The sequence below is a fragment of the Oncorhynchus masou genome, chromosome 18 (assembly GCF_036934945.1).
Source record: "Oncorhynchus masou masou isolate Uvic2021 chromosome 18, UVic_Omas_1.1, whole genome shotgun sequence".
Classification (NCBI taxonomy): domain Eukaryota; kingdom Metazoa; phylum Chordata; class Actinopteri; order Salmoniformes; family Salmonidae; genus Oncorhynchus; species Oncorhynchus masou.
Window position 1 is genome coordinate 61195382 of NC_088229.1, and position 13844 is coordinate 61209225.

At 42.9% G+C, this 13844-nt stretch overlaps 2 protein-coding genes across 3 annotated transcripts; one reads left to right on the plus strand and one right to left on the minus strand.

Moving 5' to 3' along the window:
* On the minus strand, nt 1-8924 carry LOC135505046 (next to BRCA1 gene 1 protein-like). Of its 2 annotated transcripts, none has more exons than XM_064924076.1 (21): nt 8725-8924; nt 8259-8321; nt 8037-8055; nt 7824-7846; nt 7514-7702; nt 7328-7405; nt 6954-7201; nt 6664-6783; nt 6249-6518; nt 5782-5941; nt 5281-5529; nt 4895-5029; nt 4688-4763; nt 4440-4550; nt 4003-4170; nt 3641-3805; nt 2945-3488; nt 2602-2687; nt 2090-2171; nt 1610-1709; nt 1-1357 (listed from the first exon to the last, which is right to left on the minus strand). In XM_064924076.1, the coding sequence occupies exons 5-21, from the start codon at nt 7670-7672 to the stop codon at nt 1178-1180; spliced, it is 2931 nt and encodes a 976-aa protein (XP_064780148.1). In that variant the 5' UTR covers nt 7673-7702; nt 7824-7846; nt 8037-8055; nt 8259-8321; nt 8725-8924; the 3' UTR covers nt 1-1177. The 2 variants fall into 2 exon arrangements, with proteins under 2 accessions (XP_064780148.1, XP_064780147.1); XM_064924075.1 differs by having other exon boundaries at nt 8558-8924.
* Nucleotides 8925-9022: 98 nt separating this feature from the next.
* Nucleotides 9023-13544, plus strand: LOC135505047 (proteasome activator complex subunit 3-like). The gene is made up of 11 exons (XM_064924077.1): nt 9023-9174; nt 9627-9659; nt 9762-9824; nt 9919-10023; nt 10115-10163; nt 10438-10556; nt 10667-10735; nt 12625-12692; nt 12773-12827; nt 13016-13102; nt 13209-13544. Exons 1-11 carry the CDS (start codon nt 9133-9135, stop codon nt 13287-13289), a joined length of 771 nt encoding a protein of 256 aa, XP_064780149.1. The 5' UTR covers nt 9023-9132; the 3' UTR covers nt 13290-13544.
* Nucleotides 13545-13844: the final 300 nt, after the last annotated feature.

Genomic DNA, 13844 nt, shown 5'->3' on the forward strand with positions numbered 1-13844 from the left:
AATTGTGCAAGTTGTTTATTGGCTAACTGACAATTGCATGGTACTTACTTACATGCTGAATGAAAGGAAAGCCCTTAACCAAGCACAGGAAAAATATTCTGCATTTCTTCCAAAGCATGCTCCTTTAAAGGGTGAGTATTTGAAGAAATATCACAATCACAAACATAATGTGTCCAGTTACAAATCACATTTTTCTTTAAATGAAAAAATACAGAGCAAAAACTAACATAACGGGATTATACAGTGATTAAAACCTACGCACTCACATGACCATTCATGTAAGATCACCATAGTAACACAGGAACCAGTCACTACTGATATGCATAAAAATACAATAAAAACTATGAGAAACTCAGTTCCATGAACAAACTTAGGAATGTCTCTTATAGATGTTAACGGTTGGATATACGTAGTGTTGTATGATGTAAATATATGAACAAGGTTGATTCTTACAGGGTGAAAGTTTGAACATGAGGATGTGTGGGACGCAGAGCCAACATTTATAGCTGTGACTCCTATAGTACAACTACATAACTAATATATACTTAAACCTGACATGCAGGCACCTCTTAAAAAGAAACAGCTTATTTCCTTAATATGCAGTGGCTGTTCATAACACAATCCACAGGTCAAATGTTGAGTAACATTAAAATAACAGTACTTTTGATACATACAAGATTGCATTGTTTAGACCGATTCACTACTATATCTAACAGAAATCAAAAGGAATCTGACATCTGCCTTCTTTAGTATTCCTATGTAATTGAATTCCCCTGTGAATCAACCCTGTAAGTCCTTCAAAACAACAATAGTCCCAATACCATCCGCAAAGGATAAAAGTGGACTTCTGGTTACATTCAATACCAACACCCTCCATTCTCTTTGGACAGAGAACCTACCCTAGCCCTGTCAATATGTCGCATTCAGCAGCTAGTTGGAACTAGGAATCTGACATTTCCGACATGCTAACTGGTAGTAGTTATACACGTGCCGCGTTCAATGAATCAGGAAGTTGGAAATCTCAGAGTTTCCTAGTTCCAAGTAGCATATGAACGTGGCAATAGGTAGGGCCCATTACCTAACATGTCAGTGACATCAGTGGCATAATGAAAAGCCCTCTCTCTCATTGGGTGTCACAGAGGTCAGGGGTTGCGTAGAGGCCCGGCTTATTGGCCCATCAGTAGCGTGTGGCGGCGCCCCATTCATAATCGGCCTTTGCGACCAGCTCATTGACAGTGTGCAGCAGGTTGTGTTTGTGCTTCCTCAGAAGCTGCTGATTGAGCCGCTGGTCCCCGAAGCCCATCTCCAGCAGCACAGCCATCATGGAGGCGTCCTGGCTGGCCGGATCCACACCACGCTGCAGCGGTGAAGGGGATAGGGGAGCCAGGTCAAAGGTTAGTTCTGGTTTGTCATTTTAAAAGTGCACAGGAAGTCAAGAAGATATGCCAAAATGTAAAGATGCTTTAAAATGGATAAATAACTCACAATTGTATGTAATAATCACTTCATGATATTATAACCATTTATCATACAGCATATTCACAGCTGAGTCAAGTTTCTCATGGCAGTGTGCGACAAGGTGTTTGACTGTGCTGTATGTGGGACATACCTTTGTGGAGCAGCTCTGTCCAGTGAAGAGAGCCTTATAGGCAGACGCTGCCACTGACAAAGCCCCCTTGACAAGTCCCTCAGTCATACCGCCTTGGCCCCTATAGAAGAGGAAGAATGTGGTCAGCCACTATACTTAAAGGGAACTATCTGTTCCAGGGCCAGTTAGCTTTCACAAAATGTGTATCAACAAGAGTTGTTATATCACCGATGAGATCACTCAAAAGGTCTTTAAATATCTTCTATTTAAAGCGGTTTTAAAATGTAGTGTTGTATCATACTGTAGGGCCTATTACCAATGAACGACCAGTAGATTTTAAAACTTTGCATTCAAATACAAATATTTTTGGTAGAAAACCAAGCATCCCATCTAGCACAAATGATGAACATTTATATATATATATTTTTTTTTATGGCAATAGATGTGCAGATAATTTCTAAAACTAAACTAGGCTTAATATTGTGTAGGAAGGTGTTTCACCTTCGGTGGGGGTAGCTGCGGGGTCTGGAGTTGTACGTCTCCAAGACACTGTCGGAGCCTGCCAGTCTGGTTTGACTAGATACTGAAATATAAATCAAATCAAATTTGTCACATACACATGGTTAGCAGATGTTAATGCGAGTGTAGCGAAATGCTTGAAAAAAAAAAAAAATATATATATATATATATTGGGTGGGGGGGGGGGGTGGAACACATTCTGGATGAGAGAGCTATACATTAACACAGTCAGATGTTTTGCTGAAGTAAGAAGCCTTGAAATAACATCTAGTTCCCCTTTCTCCAAAGAGAGACAGATGTTTCCTTTCTGGCCAGTGGCCACAGACAGTAAAGTGGTCCACAAGACCAGCTAAAAAGCTGCCAAGACTCATGTATCAATGTGTCAAATGAGTCCTCCGTGTGATCAGAGCTTCCAAAACATTGTGGGTCTGCTTCATGCAAGGAAAAGGCTGTATTTTGCAGACACTTCCCGGCCCGCCGTGTCTAACCCTCACCATTTAAACGGACCGCTGGTTCGCATGGTTCTACTGGTCCAGAAGCGTGTTGACTCGTTGGCTCTGCAACATGGACCGCTTCAGACCTGGGAAACAGAACAAAAACATCCTAATATACTAATCGAAGATAAGGGAGAGTGGACAACAGTATAGTATAATTCCAATAGACCTACTAGATACTGAACATTTTGCACACTTCAAAATAAAAACACATTGCAAACATGTGATAGAACAGTAACATATGATCTGTTGTAATATCATGGCCCCCTGTTCACCTATGTGTGTGTTGAGCCCTGTAATATCTAAGCTAATACAGTACTGTTGCGTCAGAGAGCCCTCTCACCTGTGTGTGTACAGGGCCTGTGGGGACAGGAGAGGGATGGGCGGGGGCACCACCTCGGGGGTGAGGGGCACGGCGTCCAGTGTCTGTGAGGCACACAGCATCTGGTTGACACTGCTGTGGATTGGAGCCTCCGTGACTAAGGCTGCAGCCCCGGCCCCTTCTTGCCTCTCCCCCTCTGGGGTGACCCTGTCCAGTTCCTCACGCTCCGAGTCCGAATCCTCCTCCTGCTCCGCGGCTGCAGTAGTGACAGGCTCAGAGAGGGCGGAGCTGTACATGGACTCACCCAGCGGCCGACTGGTGTCGAAGCAGTCGGGCATGACGATGACGTAGTCTTCGCAGGAGGACGAGGACAAGGTGGATATCTGGCTGCTCACCTCATCCCAGTCTGCTGTCTCGTCTTCTTCCATCTCATCGTAGTTCACATTCTTTTCATCTTCTTCATCCTCCTCCTCCTCCTTCACATCATTTCTGGCTTTTTTGTCTTCCTCCTTCAGTGCATGCAGCTCCATGTACACATTTTCAACCTCTGGGGCCAAAAGCACCTCTAAGGACAATGCAATGAGGAAGAAAATATGGATTAACCAAAACAAATTCTGATTATGTCTCGTGATAATTTACAATTGCCAATGTGTAATTGGTGCATTTTGACTTGAGAGTTACAAAAGCAGACTGACTGTATTGAGAGTTGTTTCTTACCTGTGACGGTCTCCTCCTCTGACAGTGTGATCTGGGGAAGGCCTGGAGGTGAACCTTGACCTCTCATAACCCCCATCAGCACATCTGGTCCTGCCACTCTTACTGCAGTGTCAAGTACTTTCCTCTCATAGTCAAAGACAGGTCCCGGGGCTACAGCTGGGAGTGCTTCAAACATTAAAAAAAACAACAACTGGTGTTACTTTAGTTTTTAACTTGCACCATTTTACACAGTCAGATAATAAGACCAAAAACACAGCTAGTGAGTGGACAGAACAGCCATACTTTTTCGTTCAACTGAGTCTCATATCATGGTCACTCAGTCATGCTTTCCCATTTTGCTGGGAAATTCAACCAAACCTCACCTTTGGGCTTGCAGTAGCTGGGTTGATGTCTGCGCGGGGGCTTGTGGTCGGGAGCCTCCTCCAGGGCGAGAGAGCGGATCACCGTCTCACACACAAACTGAGACCCGCTGATGTCCCCCTCATCCCCATCCTCGTGGCCAAGGGGGTCCGAGTTCTCCCTCTTCACACCTGACCACGACACACACAATACAAAGTTTAGGACTGTGTATGATATGTGGTCAACACTGATCAAAGAGTTTTTTCTCAACTTCTTTTACTCAAGCTGACACCTGCCTTAGAGCCTGTCATAAAGCCTCAGGTTTAGCATATTTATATTCTTAAATCCATAGTTGTTAATCATAAACAAAACTCACAATTTGATATAGACTTGTCACTTATTTACTGGATAAAAGAGTAAAGTGAAAGACCACAACATTGGCCTCTGCCCTCTGTCTTACCCAGCAGGTTATTGACCCTGTTTGTCTCAGTGATGTCTTGGAACAGAGCAGGGCCTGGGTTCTCCAGTAGAGGGCCGTCGTGGGGCAGAGGGGACATACAGGGTGTCAGATCTACCAATGGAACAAAAACAAACTCATCTCAGTCATCAACACAAGCATTATGTCTTGAAATTCTCGGGAATATCTGAAAAAAGACCCACAAAAATATATCTTTCCATGCGTTGTGGTGGCATCATATAATTTCTTACCAACTGGAGTGTTGTTTGGAACTTTCTCCAACTCTTGTACAATGTTCATATCCAGCAATTCAAAGGACAACAGATCCTAAAAATAATACAAATATTGTTGAGTCGTTAAATAAAGCAGGAAGTAGCCCTGTGGTCTATGGTGATATCATACTACTGAGTCTACCTTTGTGGCAAAGCCAACATGCCGTGACCTTAGTCTTTCCCCACCTGTGCAGTGAGCAGGTCTATAGAGGGTAAGTAGTAGTCTCTGTGGCAGTAGTCTACAGACATGGCCAGTCCATTGTCCCTGGAGCTGGACCATCCCTCCACCTTCTCCACAACCACAGGCCTGGGCTCGTCCTTCTGAAGCACCGTGGGAGAACGTAAATCACATGATATAATGACACTAATAGCGGTGGAAATAGGCTGGATGTTGATGTTTTATTCCTGTAACTTTTACCTGATGCTTAGTAAATCCATCTCTGTATCAGGGTCTGCAATCTCAAAATATTCTTGCTTTGTACCAGATGTTAAATATGCTTAGTAGATCTGGCCCTGTACTAGTGTGTATCTTGGCAAAAGAAATGTGAATGGGACAGAGCTGGTTGACTTGCCAGGCATTTGCTCTGAGGACAGTTGGTGTTTCGGCTGGTGCTGGGGGCCACCACGATGCTGCACCACACGCGGGGGCCAAACTGCTCTCCGCAGTGCACCAGGCGCCAGTGGGAGGTGTAGGGGCCCTCCATCACCGGGGCAACGAAGGCCACACTGACCACGCCCATCTGGCCCGGCTGCAGCAGGGGCACGGCCACCTCGCGCTTTTCCTCCGACGCCAGGGCCAGGTTACCCCACATGCACTTCAGCTAGGGACACACACACACAGAAGGATCCAGACAAAAACAATTCAACAGAAAACTTAACACTGTATTCACACAGGGAATCTACACTGAATTCAAAGGGCTGTAGCACTGGTTGGGTTAATCAGACAGTAAGTACTAATTACATGTAATTAATAGTTACAATTAGGTGTAGTTAGTTCTAGTATTCAGGTTAGGGATTGAGATCGTTCTAGTATGCAGGTTAGGGACTGAGATGGGTCCTATTGGCGGGGGTACCTTGGTCTCTGAGGTCCAGTTGATGGTGCCCGAGTTGCTCATCTTCCAGTACTTGATGAACTTGGTGCCGGGCTCTAGGAAGGTCCCATCAGGCAGATTTTCATCCAGAAACAAGGCAGCCATAGTGGGCACCAAGGTGGTGTGGGAGACCTCGGGACCCCTAGTGTTTCAAGTGTACAGAGCATTGTTGAAAACAGCCCCGGCTTCAGACCCATCCCTCTTTTTTCCCCTATGAATCATAAAAGCAGCAGGATCCTTTTTGCAGCTCAAAGCTATTTATTGTTTAGAAATCTATGAAGCAGCAGCAGCAGTTTCACACGTGGGGTAGTTCCATCATCCACCAGCGATAAACTCTATTACAACTATTACAAAGATGGCCTATTTCTTGAGAAATTATTTGATTTTTTCTCTCCATGCTGGGCCTAGAGACACCCAGCACCCTGACGCCCTCCCAGGGTGGCGCTTACTCTGGACTGGAGGCCTGGGGGTCTGGGGCAGGACCTGGGGATGGTTCTGAGGCCTGGGTAGCAGCAGGATCAGGGGCCAGGGCTGGAGCCTGGGTGGTGGCCATATTGGATCTGGCCGAGGTAGAAGCAGGGCCGCTCCATTGCAGGCCCCTCTTTTCCAGCCTCAGCTTCTTCTTGATCTCCTTCACCTCGGCCTTGAGCTGCCTACTCTCAGCTTTGAGGCGCTGACGCTCAGCCTTGCGCACCGTCCTGTCTCCTCGCCTTGGGAACCTGAGTACAAACAAAATACAGAAGTTTAAAACATTTTTTAAAAATACAGTGGGAGGTGTGAAAGCTGAACATCTCCTCTCCTAACAATAAAAGTAACACAGACAACATCACAGTAAGGGCAGGCTTCTACATCCAGCAGACTAACCTTAATTCTCCTGACATGCCGTGCTCAGTGATGGAGAGGGGCGTCTTAGTTCTCACCAGGTTGTGGCTGGGGTCGTGGCTGTGTCGACACAGCTCACATAAGATGCAGGATGGACACACACTGGAGAAAAACAGGACACCAAAAAGAAGGCAAGAACAATGCTATTTATATTACTAATTGAAAGTGACATTTCATGAGAAATCAGCTAAATTAACCTTTTATTTTATTTCAACTCATGAGATTATTAATAACGTAATAATATTGCTAAATTATTGTTGTGATGGGTCTACCTGCACTGATACGCTCCATCAGAGGCTGGTCTCTTGCATTTGCTGCAGTCAGGAGTATAGCCCAATGAAGTGTAGGCAGGGGGCCCCGTGGAGGAGGAGCTGATCTTTTTCCCCTTGACATTGACTCCACCTACAGCTCCAAGGGCCTCAAGGGGCCCGTCGTGGTCAGGAGCCTTGTGGGTGCAGCACTGGCCAGAGAAGTCGTTACACATTTTCTCCACTACCTCCTTTACCACCTCATCCTTGAACTGACAGGAGAGAGGGATCCCGTTAAAACTGGTTCTACATTTAAAAAAAAATGTAAGTCAATTTTTGGGTTTATTATTCTGAAATATAAAGAAACAATGAAGAATCTAATTTCAATATGGACTTACTTTTTCCATGTAAGATCTGAACCAAGCTGGGGGTGGTTTATCCTCTGGCTTGGTCAATTTGTTGTCCTTCACAACCACCTATAAAATCAATTGATTGTATCACTCATGCAAAACTATACCAACCTGACAATGATATAACTTCTCTTACATTCAGACAACATTGAAAGCCGTGTGTGGTGCTCTTACAACATCTCGCTCAGGGGTGACCTGTGTGCCTTTGTCCACAGTCTTGACCCTGGAGGGGTACGGAGGGGCCGGCCGGAGGTCACCCTTCAGCTCCTTCACATCTTGGGCCTTGACCGGCCCAGCGCCAGCCTGACCCTGCTTTGCCTTGTAAACGTTCATGTGCAACTGGTTCCCCTGCTTCTCTGCACTCTGGAGGAAATAGCACTTTCAGCAATTATATATAGCATTTTACTGACTGGAAGAACTAGTTCACAGAATGTTGTTTTTTGCCTTTGAAATAAAAAATGTAAAAACATGTAAGTTTGAATACCTTCACCGCCTCCTCATATTCCCCTGAAAAATATAGACAAACAAAAGAGATCAGAGAATATGTTTGTGTTGGTGTGACCTCTCAATTATGAACGGGAAAGCTAAAAACTAATAACCATCACATTAAAGATGGAGAAAAGTAATGGCATATCATTGTGATTTAGCTGAGAATACATTTCACACCTATATTAAGATTATCACTTAATTTACATACCTTGACTGTTAACAGAAACCTGAAACAAAGAGAGTGATTAGTGTTACAGAATGCCTTCTGAAAAAACATACTTTGAATCTGTTAATGTATCCCTTGTCCCATACTATTGTTGCTGTAACGTTACATCAGAAATGTTGGAACCATGTGAATGATCGAGCAGAGTGAGGACTTTGCCCTACATTCGAGATAATATACAATAGAATAAAATACTTTTTAACTCACCTCCTCATTGTCCTCATCAAAATATTTCACTTGGAAATGGCTTATGCCAAACGATGCTTTTATCTGCAGATTCAATTCAAAGAACATAGCATGATGATTCAGGATCAGCATAACAGGATCACATCACATATAATAATAATACTCAAATTTGTTGCTAGAGAGATAATTTGCAGACAAATGTCTAAATGGTCCAACGTTTGTGTTAACTAGGCCACGGCTAGGCCTGCTAGGCTCGAAGAATGCAGCTAACTTGTCTGTAGCTAAACTGCGCCAGCGCTAGACTAACGTTAGCTACTTGCCCAGGCTTCAACCGACTCCCATTCCGATTTATCCAAATCTGGAGCCACAAATTTCTTTACATTCCCCCTGAAATTCACTTTAATCGTAACAGGTAGCCCCATGGCTGCTTTTTGTGATTAAATAAGGAGAATCATTGAAGATTATAGTGGACAGAACGAGTTCTCGCCTTCGCCAATCCTCTTGTTTACATCGTCAGCTGAAAAATACGGTTTCGCGTTCAGTGCATAAATATGCCGCGTTCAAAACAACTGGGAACTCGGAAATATCTTCAGTACGTTCACGATAACCGGGAACTCGGAAAAAACGACTGGGAACAGGTGTTTGAACGGTCGTCTAACTCGGAATTCCAAGTCGAAAACGGGGGTATCTTTCTCGAAATCGATCACCGACGTCACGATCTGACTTTGTTTTTTTCCTTGTTCCCATTTGTCTTGAAAGCACCATTACTGTGCATGCGTGTTCGTATGTCATGTTGTCTCATGTTGAATAACTCATTTTTAGACAACAATTGTGGCTGACACGTTTAGTCCCAAATTGAGGACAATCGTATTTCTGCCATTTGTGGTTAAAGAAGATGAATTCACTCCTCAAGGTGGACAATGAACTTAATCTTAAGGTAAAACGTAATTTACGTCCACAATTCATTCGACATTTTAGGAGAAGTTGCTTGTAATTTTAGCTAGCTAGCAATTATTAGTCAGTGAGGCAAAGTGCTGAAGCTAACTTGCTTTCTTCCCGTGCCTGGCATAATGGAACAGGGAAACCGTCTAACAGGTGCACTTCCTTACATAAAAGGGTTATTGCTTGTGCCGCATGTTCCATAAGGGGCGAGTATTGGTAGCTAGCTAGTTAATAACTAGCGGTGTCAAGGTAACCTGGTAACTCAATTCAACACAATTTTTAGACGTGGACCTATAGCATATTGAATTGACGTTGACTGATGATGAGCAATGTCTTGCAGACAGTATCCTAATCGAATCCCAATCACATGTTGTATTCAAACATGCCTGCTGGTTATTGAATATTTAATTATTTTCCTGTAATATGACAGTTGTTGTTTTTGTACAGGTCGATGTTTTCAGACAACGAATTACTGGGGAGGTGAGTTTTCTTTCGGGTGTTTACTGTATTCAGTGGGGGAACAAAGTATCTAGATATTATAGCTTTGAATGTCATATTCCAACTACACTGCTTGTTTCACAGGCGGAGAACCTAGTTGCAAGTTTTTTCCCAAATAAGTTATTGGAACTTGACCATTTTCTCAAGGTAAGCTTATTTATGTAATCACAATGTAAGTGATTAGTCAAATGACCTCCAATTTCCCTTTTAGAGTGTATGTGTTGTGGGCCATCGTTTGCAGGATCCCATTTTAAACATCTGTGAACTTAAAGAGATACACTCAGAAATCAACTTGACAGTGCCAGACCCTATTCTACTCTCAAACCTCCACGATGGACTTGAAGCGGTGAGACTTGGAATGGAATTAAACACCCTGTGATGACCAAATGCAATCTGTAATTGTAACGGATGTAAGCAACTTGATATCCTCTTCGCAGCAAAATGCCAAAAAGAGGAAAATGGAAGATGGTACTGGGGAGGACAAGGGTGAGTAACACTACATGCATATTTTGAGTGTTTTCTTTATTTTCTGGTGTTTACATCTGGTCAAGCCTACAGTGGTAAGAAGTATGTTCTCTTGTTCATATTACACTTACATTGTAGTCATTTAGCAGACGCTCTTATCCGGAGAGAATTACAATAGCGAGTGCATACTTTCTTGTACTGGTCCCTGTGGGAATTGAACCAACAACCCTGGCGCTATAAGCCATGCTCTACCAACTGATCCACACGGGAACAATTTTCTCTTCCTGTCCTACAGTGGCTGGCACCAAGGTCTTTATCATGCCTAGTGGGATGATGAAGAGCAACACCAAGCTGGTGGACTTGATCGAGAAGGTCAAGCCAGAGATTAGGACACTCATAGAGAAATGTAACACGGTACATCGCGCTTTCCCACAGGCTTTGCCTTAATCTATACCATACATTTAGGTGAGTACATATTACCCATTATCTGCAGTCCCTGATAATTTGTCTGTCTTATTCTTCAGGTAAAAATGTGGGTTCAGTTGCTTATCCCAAGAATAGAAGATGGCAACAACTTTGGGGTTTCAATTCAGGTGCCACGTTTACTTTATATGTATTAAAGAAGATAAGTAGGCGGCCAGTACGTTGCAGCACACTTCAGTGAACTATTAACAGAGTACATTTTACAAAATAATATATGCAGGAGCAGTCGGCATAGTACATCAGGACGAGAGGTTGACCGATTATGATTTTTCAACGTCGATACCGATACCAATTATTGGAGGATCAAAAAAAGCCGATTTAGTTTTTTTAATTTTTAAAAATGTATAATAATGACAATTACAACAATACTGAATGAACACTTTTTGTTTAACTTAATATAATACATCAATAAAATAAATTTAGCCTCAAATAAATAATCAAACATGTTCAATTTGCTTTAAATAATGCAAAAACAAAGTGTTGGAGAAGAAAGTAAAAGTGCAATATGTGCCCTGTAAAAAAGCTAACGTTTAAGTTCCTTGCTCAGAACATGAGAACATATCAAAGCTGGTGGTTCCTTTTAACACGAGTCTTCAATATTCCCAGGTAAGACATTTTAGGTTGTAGTTATTATAGGACTATTTCTCTCTATACCATTTGTATTTCATATACCTTTTGACTATTGGATGTTCTTATAGGCACTTTAGTTTTGCCAGTATAACAGTATTGCTTCCGTCCCTCTCCTCGCCCCTACCTGGGCTCGAACCAGGAACACATTGACAACAGCTACCCTCGAAGCATCGTTACCCATCACTCCACAAAACCCGCGGCCCTTGCAGAGCAAGGGGAACAACTACTTCAAGGTCTCAGAGCGAGTGACGTCACCGATTGAAACGCTATTAGCACGCACCCCGCTAACTTGCTCGGGAGTTGATAGGCTTGAAGTCATAAACAGCTCAATGCTTGAAGCACAGCGAAGAGCTGCTGGTAAACGCACGAAAGTGCTGTTTGAATGAATGCTTACGAGCCTGCTAAACACAATTTTCCCAGTTTAATACTGCCTGCTAAACTGGATTTCTTTTAACGAAATATGCAGGTTTAATAAAATATACTTCTGTGTATTGATTTTAAGAAAGGCTTTGATGTTTATGGTTAGGTACATTCGTGCAACCATTGTGCTTTTTTCGCAAATGCGCTTTTGTTAAATCATCCCCCGTTTGGTAAAGTTGGCTGTTTCTGTTAGGAATAAATAGTCTTCACACCGTTCGCAACGAGCCAGGCGGCCCAAACTGCTGCATATACCTTGACTCTGTTGCACAGAACGCAAGAGAAGTGACACAATTTCTCTAGTTAAAAGAAATTCATGTTAGCAGGCAATATTAACTAAATATGCAGGTTTAAAAATATTTACTTGTGTATTGATTGTAAGAAAGGCGTTGATGTTTATGGTTACGTACACATTGGTGCAACAACAGATTTTTTTTTCGCGAAAGCACTTTTTAAATCACCCGTTTGACGAAGTAGGCTATGATTCAATGATAGATTAACAGGCACCGCTTCGATTATATGCACGCAGGACAAGCTAGATAAACTAGTAATATCATCAACCATGTGTAGTTAACTAGTGATTATGTTAAGATTGATTGTTTTTTATAAGATGCGTTTAATGCTAGCTAGCACCTTACCTTGGCTTCTTGCTGCACTCACATAACAGGTAGTCAGCCTGCCACGCAGTCTCCTCGTGGAGTGCAATGTAATCGTCCATGATCGGTGTCCAAAAATACAGATTGTTATGAAAACTTGAAATCGGCCCTAATTAATCCTTCATTCCGATTAATTGGTCTACCTCTAATCAGGATGCACAACTGCAATGGATTTAGACTACTAGAGTCTATATGTATTAAAAGGTGCACCATTTGTATTGTTGTCTGTACCTAAGGTCTCATCTAAGTGTATGCTACATTGAACCATGGCTCCACCACTGATTTGGTGTCTGCAGGAGGAGACAGTAGCTGAACTCCGAACAGTGGAGGGGGAAGCAGCATCGTACCTCGACCAGATATCTGGGTACTAACCTCAACCCGGTCTTTACAATTAGTCTTACTGTGGTAGGCTATGTAACCATCTTGTATCCTGTCTGCCCATAGATACTACATCACAAGAGCAAAGCTAGTGTCCAAAATAGCAAAATACCCACATGTGGTAAGTGTGATTGCTAACTGCAGGTCTGGTTGGCAAGCTTCTTCCAGACAGAAACCTGTCACTACACTGTGCATTTACTGAGGGCAAAGCAGCATAATGAAAATGTGGATATTGTCCAACCCTAGTATGCATTATTTACATGCACCTGCATTACTATTTACCTTAAGTCTCTTTCTTTCTCTAAACAGGAGGACTACCGGCGCACAGTGACGGAGATTGATGAGAAGAAATACATCAGCCTCAAGGTCATAGTTTCAGAGCTGAGAAATCAATACGTGAGTGAAATATCCTGTTATGTACAAGAATAGTTTTCCTCACCATCCATTTCTACCCACACGATAGCACATTGTGTTTTTTAATCCTGAATCTGCTCTGCTACAGGTAACGCTATACGACATGATCTTGAAGAACATTGACAAGATCAAGAAGCCTAGGAGCAGCAATGCTGAAGCATTGTACTGAGACTGACCCAGCCACACTTCCCGTTCCCTTCTTCTGCCAGCTGTCAAAGTAGCAGAAGGACTAGAGCTAGACCATCACTACCAGATCAGTACAATCCAGGAAACCATGGTCCCGGTATCTTTTGATTTGTAAAATATGGTCATTGTTTTAAAATCCTTCGAAGAGTATGAGGTCTCTCGACGAACCGTGAGCAATGGCTCCGGGAAAAGAACGCTATGTATTTTTTTATTATATTAAAACCATTTTGTCCATGCATCTCGCTGTCTTTTCTGAAACTTTTGCAATGGTCCAAGACCACTTTTACTGTTTTGTCTACTGCTTTATTGAATGTTCTATGGCGCGATGGGAGACAGTCCTATGTAGGTCACTGCAGAAGTGCTTTTTAGCGGCTGGGTTTTCAATTACCCTGGTGATGGTGGTAACGGCTGACTGACTTTATGCTGAATATTATGGACTCGAATCAGAACAGTTATTTCACACTGTCGGTAAAATTGTTTAGATTGTTCAATGAAAATGAGACATGACGACATTTTAATGCTGCTGTGTTTCTTCAAC